The sequence below is a fragment of the Pleurodeles waltl genome, chromosome 1_1 (genome assembly GCF_031143425.1).
Source record: "Pleurodeles waltl isolate 20211129_DDA chromosome 1_1, aPleWal1.hap1.20221129, whole genome shotgun sequence".
In the NCBI taxonomy this organism is placed as follows: Eukaryota; Metazoa; Chordata; class Amphibia; order Caudata; family Salamandridae; genus Pleurodeles; species Pleurodeles waltl.
This window is the reverse complement of record NC_090436.1, coordinates 363,122,680-363,137,240: the sequence shown is the minus strand read 5'-3', so window position 1 is coordinate 363,137,240 and position 14,561 is coordinate 363,122,680. Positions and strand designations below refer to the sequence as shown.

General features: G+C 45.0%; 1 protein-coding gene across 1 annotated transcript in view; it reads left to right on the top strand.

Moving 5' to 3' along the window:
• Positions 1-14,561, top strand: part of CENPK (centromere protein K) — a 220,695-nt gene that overhangs the window by 54,811 nt on the left and 151,323 nt on the right. The window contains exon 5 of the mRNA XM_069222771.1: positions 869-941. Within this exon, the coding sequence (XP_069078872.1) occupies positions 869-941 (73 nt within the window). The remainder of the gene's footprint in view (positions 1-868; positions 942-14,561) is intronic.

Genomic DNA, 14,561 nt, shown 5'->3' with positions numbered 1-14,561 from the left:
ACAGTCCTGCATATTGACTACTTCCCTTCTCTGGTAGTAGAAAGCAGTTTCTTTGTTACAGGATTATATGACACTGCCTTCCAATGTCTCTTGGTCCCCACATACTTGGCTCAACCATCGGTGAACCATACATGCTTCCTATCTTCAGAGGACAAGGACTCAAATGGCTCAACCCACCTCAAGGGTGACTCTTTTACCTTGGGCACTTACAGTATGTTCCGTGCTTTGGTAAGAAGAGCGAAAACACGTTCAGTGTGGAAAACAAACGCTGTTTGAAAAATCCTGTGCTGCCGTTGTGACGGCACCTGAAGCTAAGTCCAAAATTGAGTCTGTGGTCAAATACAAATAGCATTACACTAGGTTACCCTTAATGTGCGCAAATACTTTGCTATCTGTGACTCAAACCCTGTATTCTTCCTAAGTAATGCAAGGGCTTCTTTACTTTTGCTGTGGTTTGCCTTAGAATACATGTTTTTCTTTTCGATCCTTTGGATTTATGTGTGCATAATGCTGTAGACCTCTGGTAAACCCCACACACCATCTTATTGTTCCTCTGGTCCATCTCAAAGAGAAAAGGTGCAATAAATTATATGAGCATCATTTTGGTAGAGTTTATACTGGATAAATTCATTTTTTGATATTAATACCATTATGCATTGTTTATTCATATTCAAATACTAGTAATGTGGTCTAAAATAACAGATCTGTTTTTAAATTGTCAACCTTATAAAAAGCTCTGAAAAAAATGCATAAATATTGTGGCGATAATTTGGTTAGAATCCTCCCCAAATCGGTCTCACTCAGGCAACTTTGAATTTTCAAAAGAGTTAATACTGATGCATTATTTTTTCTTCCTTTATTTTTTTAGCTGTTTTTGTTGATGATGCAAGTGAAATCTCTAATGGCAGAGTGCACCCAATGGCAGAAAAAAGAGCCAGAGAGTAAGAATTTATTTTTATTTATTTTTTAAATACTCAGAGCTTCAGCAGGAAACCTCTTTTGAGTAATGAGAACTAGAGTGATGTGTTAAAATCATATTACTCTATACCAGTCCAACTGTGCTGTGCAGGGCTACCTTCATAAGTGCCTAACGCAACTATATCTTTGATAGAGCATTTCCTTAGTCTAGTCTCCACATCACTAACAGTTGTACCTCTGTTTTAAAGTCAGACTCTTATATTAGCAGTTTAACCCATCAGAGACATTTAAGTGGGTTTTTAGCTCTCTTTTTTGTTGTGTGTGTGTGTGTAATCTGATTATCTAGTGTGCAGGCCAGTGATTTGTTCTGCAGTCAATGATGCTAGCTTTGCAGTCCAGTACATTGACTGAGTCTACCATGATTGCATTGCGATTTAGCCACGTTTGGTGTTGTGGGGCGGAGAGAGGAGTTGGTACTCAGTTTTAGGTGGGTTTAGTTTTGGGGTGTGATATGACATACATAATTGAATATCTTCCAGAGTCTGCCCTAAAAGGAATATTTCCTCAGAGGAGGAGAATTATTGCTGTAACTATGTGTAATTTACATAGAGATTAAACAAGAGTTTTGAGTTTGAGAAGCATGATCAGTGGTTCCATAAACAGATAAAAAAGAGTTGAAAACAGAACGAATCCTTGGGACACTTCCTGGCAGAGAGAGGAAGGATCTAAAATAATACTGCTCATTTTTGGCATATGTGTTAAGTATTTTGATAACAAACACAGCATGGTACCATTTATATCTAGTCCTACCTTAAGTTTGTTCAGAACACAATCTGCAGTGAATGATTTGAGTTGGAATCTATACAACATTCCAGTACTTTTGCTAAACATGGGAGATTTGTTACAGGATGACAATAATTTAGACTTTAAAAATTATTTCCTGGTTTTAACCCCTTCTCTGTCAGGCCTTCTCCGCCTCCTGTGTCGAGCCTTTTTTTGGCTATTTGGGGTAGTTCGCGCTTAGGCCCTCATAACTTTTTGTTCACATAAGCTACCCACGCCAAATTTGCGTCCTTTTTTTCCAACATCCTAGGGATTCTAGAGGTACCCAGACTTTGTGGGTTCCCCTGAAGGAGACCAAGAAATTAGCCAAAATACAGTGAAAATGTAGTTTTTTTTAAAAAAATGGGAAAAAAGGGCTGCAGAAGGCAGCTCGTGGTTTTTTCCCTGAAAATTGCATCAACAAAGGGTTTGCGGTGGCAAGATCACCATCTTCCCAGCTTTCAGGAACAGGCAGACTTGAATTGGAAAACCCAATTTTTCAATTCAATTTTGACATTTTACTAGGACATACCCCATTTTTAATATTTGTTATGCTTTCAGCCTCCTTCCAGTTAGTGACCAAAATGGGTAAGAAACCAATGCTGGATCCCAGACAGCTAAACATTTCTGAAAAGTAGACAAAATTCTGAATTCAGCAAAGGATCATTTGTGTAGATCCTACAAATGTTTCCTACAGAAAATAACAGCTGAAATAAAAAAATATTGAAATTGAGGTGAAAAAAACAGCCATTTTTCTCCACGTTTTACTCTGTAACTTTTTCCTGTGATGTCAGATTTTTTCAAGCAATGTACGTTACGTCAGCTGGACTCTTCTGGTTGTGGGGATATATAGGGCTTGTAGGTTAATTGAGAACTCTCGGTACCCAGAGCCAATAAATGAGCTGCACCTTGCAATGGGTTTTTATTCTATACCCGGTACACAGCAATTAATTTGCTGAAATATAAAAAAAGAAAAAATTGGTATGAAGAAAACCTTTGTATTTCCAAAATGGGCACAAGATAAGGTGTTGAGAAGCAGTGGTTCTTTGCACATCTCTGAATTCCGGGGTGCCCATACTAGCCTGTGAATTACAGGGCATTTCTCAAATAGACATCTTTTTTACATACTGCCTTACATTTGGAAGGAAAAAATGTAGAGAAAGACAAGGGGCAATAACACTTGTTTTGCTATTCTGTGTTCCCCCAAGTCTCCCATTAAAAATGGTACCTCACTTGTGTGGGTAGGCCTAGTGCCCACAAAAGGAAATGGCTCAAAACACAACGTGGACACATCAAATTTTTTCACAAAAAACAGAGGTGTTTTTTGCAAATTAAATCAAAAAGAGATTACACACGGTTCCATCTAGTCCTGTGAGTTTCTTTCAAGTGAATAGCTTGGTCAGTAGATGAGAACCGAAACTTTTCGAAGCAAGAGCCCTCACTCACCATCCAGTGACATGCTTCATCATAGGGCCAGCTCCTCGTCAGGCCGGCGCTGCAATGCCTGATGGGCCCCGCAATGGGGCTCTTTGCCGGAGATCTTTTACGAATCGAATGTAGCCGGTCAAAAACAATGAAGTGAAGGATTGGTAAATAGAAAAATAAAAAATGCCTAGAGGTAACAACTAATAATTTTAATTCACGTGCTTATACCTCTGACAAGATTAAAAACCAAAAAAGCGGGGAGTTGGTGGGATAATGACCACACACCCCATGGAAATACACGTAGGTATAGTAGAAATAATGTCTCTTAGAGAAAGATGGCATATAAGAGACGGAGCACACAGGGTCCCCTGTGTCACTCTATGTAGTGGGTCAACATGTTTCTCGCTTATTACAGAAGAATTAACTTATGCGATTCATCAGGACCTAGTAACATACCTAATCCTATAGATCGTGGGAATTTCCACAAATATGAAATTCAAAAACCTAAGAGAATGTAGAAGAAAGAAAGAAACCACAATTGGCATGACAACCAGGATGGTGAAAATTCGTATTAACGAACACCGTAGCACCATCAGGTGTAAGAGATCCTCCACGAAACTGACTAATCATTTTGTTGAGAAACAGCACGCACCTAATGATATTAAATGGTTGGTTCTAGAAACTATGAGAGATAACATTGACAGTACCAGGAAGCTCTTTGAAAAAGAACAACGGTGGGTCTTCAGACTTCAGACCCATGTACTTGGTCTGAATGACGATATTCAATGGACTAATTTTATCCATTAACAATAACACCCAGTTTTCCCTGTTTGTTTACTATGGCCATTTCTGATTGTTTCACACTATGATCTACAACTATACATACTTTATAAATGACTCAAGAAACGCTTACGGATCCCTGGCTGTGATAACTTTGACAACCCCCTTTAGTGACTGTGAAGACACTTTTGACAATTTGGTTATATGTACATTCCAATATGGCCAACTCTGTTCTGCCTATTTTCTATGTACATCCTCCAAAATGGCCGACACCTTCCTCGGGTTGACGTGTCCTTCCTTTTATTTTTGACCTATTCTCCTTTTAAAAACCCTTCGATATCAGTATCTACTTTGATACCGGGAGTGGGAACCGGCGTAGGTTTACCGACAGTGACCGTTTTTTCCTCAAGTAAGTGCCCTTGCTGACATGCGCTACCTTTAATCGGCACCTCTGTAACGCCGTCTTTCTTTTTGCTTTTTACGAGTCCGGGGGCTCGGCGGTTTCCCTTGGAACCCCCTTATTTGTGACTCTTTAGCAAATGTCTATTCCTGTAGCGTGTACACCATGCGCTCTTATAGCGGCGCCGTAATTTAGTGTGAATCTTTCTCGTATATGAACTATGTTGTGTTAATTGTGGTTTCTTTCTTTCTTCTACATTCTCTTAGGTTTTTGAATTTCATATTTGTGGAAATTCCCACGATCTATAGGATTAGGTATGTTACTAGGTCCTGATGAATCGCATAAGTTAATTCTTCTGTAATAAGCGAGAAACATGTTGACCCACTACATAGAGTGACACAGGGGACCCTGTGTGCTCCGTCTCTTATATGCCATCTTTCTCTAAGAGACATTATTTCTACTATACCTACGTGTATTTCCATGGGGTTTGTGGTCATTATCCCACCAACTCCCCGCTTTTTGGTTTTTAATCTTGTCAGAGGTATAAGCACGAGAATTCAAATTATTAGTTGTTACCTCTAGGCATTTTTTATTTTTCTATTTACCAATCCTTCACTTCATTGTTTTTGACCGGCTACATTCGATTCGTAAAAGATCTCCGGCAAAGAGGCCCCTTGCGGGGCCCGTCAGGCATTGCAGCGCCGGCCTGACGAGGAGCTGGCCCTATGATGACGCATGTCACCGGATGGTGAGTGAGGGCTCTTGCTTCGAAAAGTTTCGGTTCTCATCTACTGACCAAGCTATTCACTTGAAAGAAACTCACAGTACTAGATGGAACCGTGTGTAATCTCTTTTTGATTTATTGTACAGTGGGAACTTTACACACGGGACCAGGAGCTACACTCCAAATATCCCATTCTTCTGCCCCTCCTCGTTTTTTGCAAAGTGCCTACCTGTGGATTTTGGCCTCTAGCTCAGTCGGCACCTGGGGAAACCTAGCAAACCAGCACATGTTTGAAAACTAGACACCTAGGGGAATCCAAGATGGGGTGACTTGTGGGGCTCTGACCAGGTTCTGTAACCAAGAATCCTTTGCAAACCTCAAAATTTGGCCAAAAAAACACTTTTTCCTCTCATTTTGGTGACAGAAAGTTCTGGAATCTGAGAGGAGCCACAAATTTCCTTCCACACAGCGTTCCCCCAAGTCTCCCGATAAAAATGGTACCTCACTTGTGTGGGTAGGCCTAGCGCCCACGAAAGGAAATGGCCCAAAACACAATGTGGACACATCAAATTTTATTACAGAAAACAGAGGTGTTTTTTTTTACAAAGTGCCTACCTGTGGATTTTGGCCGCTAGCTCAGCCGGCACCTGTAGAAACCTAGCAAACCAGCGCATTTATGAAAACTAGACACCTAGGGGAATCCAAGATGGGGTGACTTATGGGGCTCTGACCAGGTTCTGTTACCCAGAATCCTTTGCAAACCTCAAATTTGGCCAAAAAAACACTTTTTCCTCTCATTTCGGTGACAGAAAGTTGTGGAATCTGAGAGGAGCCATACATTTCCTTCCACACAACGTTCCGCCAAGTCTCCCGATAAAAATGGTACCTCAGGTGTGTGGGTAGGCCTAGCGCCCACGAAAGGAAATGGCCCAAAACCCTATCTGGACACATCAAAATTATCAAATACAAAACTACCTGTTTTTGCAGGGGGGGCACCTGCATTTTTGGTCCTGGGCTCAGCAGCATTCTAGGAAAACCTACCAAACCCAGACATTTCTGAAAACTAGACACCCGAGGGAGTCTAGTGAGGTGTGACTTGCGTGGATCCCCCAAAGTTTTCTTACCCAGAATCCTCAGCAGACCTCATATTTAGCTAAAAAATCAAATTTTTCCCACATTTCTGTGTGGGATCACCGCACTGGGACACATTTCATACCACCCAATGTTCTCCTCAGTCTCCCGGTAAAAATGATACCTCATTTGTGTAGGTGGGCCAAGTGCTTGTGAAAGGGAAGAGCCAAAAACATGTCGATATTGAGGGGGAACAAAGGGGGTCCAAAAAGGCAGTTTGCAAAAAAAGATATTTTAGGCTGACAAATGCAGCAGAATTTTTATCGGTATAGATGAGACAATGCTGGGTGGTAGGAATTTTGTGGATTCCTGCAGATTCCGGAAGGTTCCATCACAAAAACATGGGAAAAATGTGTGATTTCCAGCAAAGTTGGAGGTTTGCAGGGGATTGTAGATACAAAAATGGTGCGGGTGCATGTGAAACACACCACCCTGGAATCACCCAGATGTTTACTTTTCAGATGTGTCTAGGTCTTGTGGATTTTTCTACATGGCAGCGTCCCAAAGTGCATAAAGTGCAGCCCTCACCATTCCAAGTGGGACGATTTTGAGAGTAAGCCAAGTTCTCATGGCCCAAATGTAAAACTAAAACCCAAAATAATCAAATGTCTTCTTGCTTGCTGTGGGATAAGATGTTTTAGAGTGCGGGGGAGAGCTGAAAGACTGTTACCCCCTTCAGTTGAGGTGGGGGCGTAACCAGGTCCATATTGGTTAGTAGCCCCAACCCCAATATTTTTATTTATTTTTTTAAATTCCCTGGCATCTAGTAGACTTTCTGCCCCCTGGGGTTTGGATCAGGGGTAATTGCCCCATCTGCCCACTGGTGGGCAGAACAACTTTGGCCCCATTTATTTGGGGTGGGGGTATGGCCATACCCTCACCCTCTTATTTTTGGAAAAACAACACTTCCCTGGCCTCTGGTGGGCTTTCTACCCCCCCTTGTGGGCAGGTGGGCCTTCCAAGAATAGGCCCATCTGCCCCCAATGGGGGGCAGATATGGCCAACAGTAATGCGACCCTTACCCAAGGGGCTGCCCCCTAAAGAAAACACACGCATACACACACACACCAATCCCTGGTGCCTAAGTGGTTTTTGCCCCCATGGGGGCAGATTGGCCTAACAAAAATTGGCCGATCTGCCCCCAAGGGGGTCAGAAATGGTCTAAATACAATTTGCCCCCCAGGGGAGCGACCCTTGCCTAATGGGTCGCTCCCCATCTCTAAAAAAGAAAAAACAAACAAAAAAAAAAACACAAAAAAAATATTTGCCCAGAAATGGCCTAAAATAAATTTTCACCCCCAATCCCCCCGGGGAGCGACCCTTGCCTACCTGGTCGCTCCCCTTGCGTGACATTGGCGCAAAAAAAAAGATCCCCAGTGCCTAGTTGTTTCTGCCCACCTTGGGGGCAGATTGACCTAAAATCAGCCGATCTGCCCCCAAGGGGGGCAGAAATGGTCTAAATACAATATGCCCCCCAGGGGAGCGACCCTTGCCTAATGGGTCGCTCCCCATCTCTAAAAAAAACAAACCCCCCAAAAAAACACAACATTTTTTTTGCCCTGGCGCCTAGAGGTTTCTGCCCACCCCCCTCCCCAGGGGCAGATCGGCCTAATAACAATAGGCCGATCTGCCCCCGGGGGGCAGAAATGGCCTAAAATAAATTTGCCCCCCAACCCCCCCGGGGAGCGACCCTTGTCTACGAGACCACTCCCCTTGCGTGACATTGGCGCAAAAAAAAAGATCCCCGGTGCCTACTTGTTTCTGCCCCCCTTGGGGGCAGATTGACCTCAAATCGGGGGGCAGAACTGGTCTAAATACAATCTGCCTAACGGGGGCAGAAAAGCCCTTTAAAAAAATGCCCCCCCTGGGAGCGACCCTTGCGCAAGGGGTCGCTCCCTCATTTCAATTTCCTAAAAAAAAAAAAAAATCCCTGGTGACTAATGGGGGTTTTAGCAGCCGGATTGCCTGCAATCCGGCTACTAAAACACTCAGAGAGACTTCAAAGGGAAGAACATTTATTTCCTTCCCTTTGAAGCCTCTCCGGCCTCCTCCACGTGATCGGAAGAGAAATGCTTTGCATTTCTCTTCCGATCGTGCTGGAAGCTGAGCTTCCAGCGCGATGGGAGGAGGCCTCTGTGATATTCAGTGCGCTATCGTGCACTGACGTCACGGGGGGGTTTGGGGGGGTCGGGGTTGAAGGGGAAAGGCTTCCCCTTTCATCCCTGCCTTGGAGGGTTGGGGGGGAACCCCACAGAGGGAGCGCTAGTGCTCCCTCTGGGCTCTGTGCCCAGGACATAATGGTTACGTCCTGGACACACAAGCACTGTGCCTCAGGACGTAACCATTACGTCCTGGGCACAGAAGGGGTTAAAGTGCAGGATTACCTCCCCTTTTTTAAGAGAGTAAAGGATGATGCCCTGGCCTGGTGAAATATTGATAAGAATTGTCCAGTTAAGGGCATGGGATGTATTGGGTTTTTAATTTGGTGGCAGGTATCGGGTCAGTTAAATGAGAGGATGGTCTGATATATGGAATAGTCTTAATTAATTCACTTTCAGACTCCATCTTTTTTGGGATTGGGAGGGTAGAGAAAGTTGTATCCAGTGTAAGATGCATCTGTCGCAATAGTTTGAGGTGATAGTTCCTGATGAAACAGTGCTCCTGCCATGCGGTTCTTCCGAAGGCATCACAACAGAGACTGCAGAGTAACTTCAGCAAGGCCTGAACTTTTTTCTCCCAGTTGTCCTTGAGTTGGTTTCACTGGATTCCTGGTGTTTTGCATTTTCATGGTACAAACTCAGCAATGCCAAACAGATTTGAGATTTGCCTGGCTGTGGTAAACTGAGTTGCTAGATAGACTCAGCATCTTCTCCAACAGAAACACAGAGTTGGCGCTGATTTTGAATAGTTGATTGGGAGCCCCGGGGATTTAAGGAGAGAATCTGTCTTGTGAAAATCCTGTTCACCCTTTAAAATGTTGTGAATGTATTAACCAAACATACAGTCTAAGATAGACTGAAACCTGTTTCTTAAATTAAGTATGCTGCTTCTACTGTCATACAGTTTCAGACAATAAGCTACCTGATGTGAATCCAAAAGGTAGGTCTTTATATTGATAGGAATGTTTCCCTGCTTCAAATTGTAGAAATTGCCTTTGCTTCTTTGTGATCAGACAGAGAAAGTATGTGACTTTCTGAATGTGGCACATATCCAGTTTCGTGAATGTAGTTTGGGGATAAATCTGACACAAGGCTAACACTGCAAATTTTCTTTACTTCATTTCTTTGCTGTCCTCAGATGATGAATAGATTTGAATTTGCTCTTTAAGCTCATGAAAATGCCCCAATGCAAAAAGCACTTTCATATATTGAAACCTCTTAATCACCCTCCCCATTACCGTGCTCATCCCCCACCCAGACGCTGTCATGTCACACATCAGGGAAAAGCAGTGAGGAAGATCACAGCTGCTGTGATCTTGCCGGAGGGGCCCAGCCTCGCCAGACGAAGTTCCTCTGATGCCACATTCAGGCTCTTTAAGCTATTTTTGTGCATTATGGGCCCGCCCTGCAGCCATTCCCTGTTTGTAGCCTCCCTTCTACCATGACTGTTGCCGCCGTTAATCTGCCTACCACCACAGTACCTGGCTCGCCCATGGAGGAGGGGGGGTATGGTTGTATGGCAGGGTAGTATTGTGGCGCTGTAGCTGTGGGGTTGATGTAGACGTTTTAACCCTTGGTAGTCTCGGATCCCCTGGCACCTCTACTGAGAGCAGACCCTTCTGAGTGGTCAGCGTCCAGAGACTCCATTGAATCTATTGAATCTTTGGGGTAGGGTTGTGGCAGCTTTTTGCTGTCCATGGGAAGGAGGTAAGTGATTGCTGTTGCTGTTGTAACTCATACAGATATGCTGCTTCATTGGAGTACTAATAGCGTTATCCTAGCTTTACGCCTGCCCCTATTGCCTCTGCTCTCCTCACATACCATTTTCGTCTTTTTAATTGGCACCACTTAAGTGCTGTACGAGTGACTCCAACAGGTCCTTAACAGAGACCTTGCCTGACTAACCTGCTGGCCGACCTGTTGAGGTGGGACTAAGTCCCCCTGTAGACTTTGTTCCACAAGGGGCAGCACCATTATTAAGTGCCCTAACTTCACTGTGGTGCGAGACGCCCAGACTAAAGTCCGAGTTCATCTCTGCCTGTCGTCCTCCGTCATTGCCTGAAGGAGGCTGGGGGGCTGGGCTGGACTAAGCCACCTCTTTTCTATCGGCAGGACAAGGTACCATACTGTGTTTGACTCGTTTTGCATTACTTTTCTTTAACTATCATGAACCATTGTTCATAGTTTTTGTGTAGGATGTCTGCCTGCCAGCCATCTGCAACTTGAACAGCATGGGGAAGCATAGGGTCACTTATTCTAAGCCCATGCCCACGCCAGGCACCACTCTAGATGGATTTTTATAATGAGCTGTGGGAGTATTTATTAGGGAAATCAAACTTAATGAGCGCCACCTGTCTTTGTCATGTACACTGGCATCTGATTGTAAGCCCTCTTGCATCCCCCTTGCGCCAGATATACCAAGCCCCTCAACTGATTTGCCTGAGTGGTCTGCCACTTCTGATACTTTTGCCAACGCTGCAAAACCCAGGCTCTTCTGTGCTTGCTCTGTCTAGTGCTCATCCTGTGAGTCCTTAATCTCACATCCGTCCTGTTAATACAGGGAAGGTAAAAAATCTAAGGGCAAAGAGGAAAAGAGTGGCAAGGTGTGGGGGCTAGGTCAAAATGTCCTTGTCCCTCAGCAGCTCAGCCTAGTCCTACTTTGGTTCCTAAATCTGTTACTAGCCATTGTCTAACCAGTTTTGAAGCGCCTGTTACTTCTGATTTCACTGAGGCGCTGTGCAATAAAGTTCTGTCCTCACTCACATCTGCTCAGGTACCTATTTTGGCATGATTGGCTAATGTGGAATCTGCATTAAATGAGCTGGGGGACGTCTCCATTGCATTAGTACATGCAAAGTTACTTTCTATTAGCCCTAGCCCTAGTAATGAATCTTCTAATCCTGCTCTACCTTCTCGACAACTATTCTTCAGGACAGAGTATCAATAATTCCCTAGCCAGGGCAGATTGGGCACTGCATCTTTGTCTGACCCGCCGGTCTTTCATGCTGTTGATGGCGAAACACGCCTCCAACATCGCAGCTTAGACGGAATAGGGAACACTAGAGCTGGGCATACTTTGCCACTCCCATCACTGTGCCACTGCACCTTCTACCCCAGGCAACTCCCTATGTTGGCATCTTGAAGAATGTCCCTCAACTATCCCCAATCTCACATGAGGATTATGATCCGGTGGTTAACAAATTGGTCCAATAGGCTAATAGTACATTGGGAGGACCTGTGTCCAGCTACATAATGGTAACTCCTAACCTGGGTATGTTTGGTATCAAACATGTCGAAATCATATCCCAATACTGTTGCCAGTATTGTTTGTATGATTCTGTGCACTCTGGGGGCTCCTTAGAGGACCCCCAGCTTTGCTCCTACCAGTTTGCAGGGTTTTACCGAGTAGCCCGCGTTGCTGCCATTCTGCAGTCAGGTTTCTGCCCTCCTGCTGCTTGAACAGCTCAAGCCCAGGAAGGCAGAACAAAGGATTTCCTTTAGGAGAGGGAGGCAACACCCTCTCCCTTTGGAAATAGGTTTTACATGGCTTGGGAGGGGTAGCCTCTCCAAGCCACTGGTATGCTTTGAAGGGCACATTTGGTGCCCTCCTTGCATAATCTGCTTTGCGCCAGTCCAGGGACCCCAGGTCCGTGCTCTGGTGCGAAACTGGACAATGGAAAGGGGAGTTAGCACTCCCTGTCCATCTCCACCCCAGGGGTGGTGCCCAGAGCTTCTCCAGGTGGCCATCCAAGGTGGGCAGAGGCCTCTGGGAGCATCTGAGTGGCCATGTCAGGCAGGTGACATCACAGTACCCTCTTGATAGGTGGTCACCCTGCTAGGGGACCAGTCCCCCTTTTAGGGCTATATAGGGTCTCCTTCTTGGGTGGGTCCTTAGATTCGACGTGCATAATTCCAGTAGGACTCCTCTGTTGTGTTTACTTCGACTTCTGGCCACTGGAACCGCAACTGGACTTCACAGGAACCTACAATCTGCAGCTCCAGCGACAACTCAACTCTGCAACATTGTTTCTCCAGCTCCTTTCAGCAACTGCAACATTTCCCCGGCTGTGCATCCTCTGACGGCGGCAAGTCTTCAGTCTGCACCAAGAAGCAAGAAGGAATCTCCCTTGGATTGAAGGAGTTACTCCCCTGCATCCGCAGGCATCAATTGTAACGACGACCGGCCGCGTTGATCCTCTCTCCTGCAACACAGGTGGTGGTCTGGAGTGGTCCCCTTGGTCCTCTCTACCAGCTGTCCAACTTGGGAGGTGGCGAGTCTTTGCCTCTCCTTGTAGGGTGAGAGCCCTGTGCACCGTCACTCTTGCAGCTTCCAAGGCTTGTTGGCTCTTCTTCCAAGGGATCTTCAGGCTCCTGCCTGCTGCTCCAGTGACTCCTTTGCAGGTGTGCTCAGTGGGCCTCACTGCGATTTCTGTGCCTGTTGCCTGTGAGTTGCTTGTGGGGGCTGCATCCTTGACTTCTGTCTCTTCTCACTGCTGAGGGTCACCTTGAACTCCCCTCCTTGGGTTGAGTCCCCTCGGACCTTCCTGGTCCCTGGCAGCTCTGCAACTCTTCATCTGCAACTCTTGCCGTCGCCAAGGCTTGTTGGTGGTTTTTCAACACCACTGACGGACTGCAACTCTACTTCCGAAGTGGGACATCGACAGCATCACTCCTGGAACTCTTCTTCTGCTCATGTCCTGCGTAGCCGACTCCTGGTCTTCACCGTCGACTTGGTCCTGCATCTCCAGAAGGGTGGGTAGTGGCTCCTGCCCCAACCCGGACACTCCAAGTGGAACTGGACTTGGTCCCCTTCATTTGCAGGTCCTCTTCTGTCAGGATCCATCTTCTGTTTTTTTCCAGGCTTGCTTGGGTCTTGCACAGTCCTTTTACAAAGTTTACCTGTGGGTTTGGGAAAAACCAGGTACTTACCTCTTCTCTCCTGGTCTCTTGGGGGCATTCTGGTACTTACCTTGTGGGGTTCCTAGTTCCTCCAGCTCCCCTCTACAGATTCCACTTAACTGGGTGGGGGTCTGCCTTTCGCATTCCATTTTGTAGTATATGGTTTGGCCTCCCCCAGGGTCGCTAATGTTTAATGTTATTTCACTGTTTTCTGTTGCTTTCTATGCCCATTCCTGACTACTGAGATGTATATAATAGTGTGTTTACTCACTTGCTAGTAGAGTACTGCCTATACAGTATTTTAGTATGTATGTCACTAAAATAAAGTACATTTATTTTTGCAACACTGTGGTTCATTCATGTTTGTAAGTGCTGTGTGACCACAGTGGTATTGCATTAGCTTTGCATGTCTCTTAGATAAGACTTGGCTGCTAAGCTACCTCTAGAGGACCTGGCTTCCTAGACACTGACTACACCCCACTAATAGGGGAAACCTGGACCTGGTAGAAGGTGATAATACCATAGGTACTCACCACACACCTAGGTCAGCTTCCTAAATAACATGTGGAATGTGGCAAATCTAGCAAGCAAGTGGGGTAACCCTGATTGGCATAAGCTGGTTGATCGTAATGTTCTTATTTGTCTGCAAAAAACATGGCTCAGTGACTCGTTTTTTATGGATGTTTATACAACATATTTCACATCAGCCACTCCAAGCACTGTGGGCAAGTGGTAAAGGGGCACTTCTCACCTTTGTGTCTTTGTCATTCCCTGCTAACGTCCTATGGTCAAGTTATACCTCTGTGTATTATCAGCTCATCTTGTTTCAGTAAGCAAAACCCTAATTGTTACTTATTAATGTTTATAATAGTGTGTTTGATACCTCCAAGGAGGCCAGCAGTCTACTCACAGACATTGATAATTGTGTCAGTAATATCTAGGGTAGCTATGTGTTGAAACTCTTGGGGGGATTTCAATCTATGTCTATGCCAGCACTCTGCAGCTAAGGTCTGTGGACTGATGAATGACGCAGGGGGGCCACATTTCACATTTCTTTCATTGCCTTCTTGGAAATCAGTTTAAAACGTTGCTTATCACATACAGTTTCATTTTTTCTCATGACTCCCTTAGTTCAGTACCAGTTGATATTACCACCTTTGTTGGTAAGGGTACCCCTAGCCACATTGATTTTATTTTGTTTTCAGAGACACTGAAGGACTGGGTGCTGGACTAGGAGCCAAACTTCATTTAACCGGGCCGTGCTCAATGAATGTTTAAAACTCGATCGATCATTAGATATCCC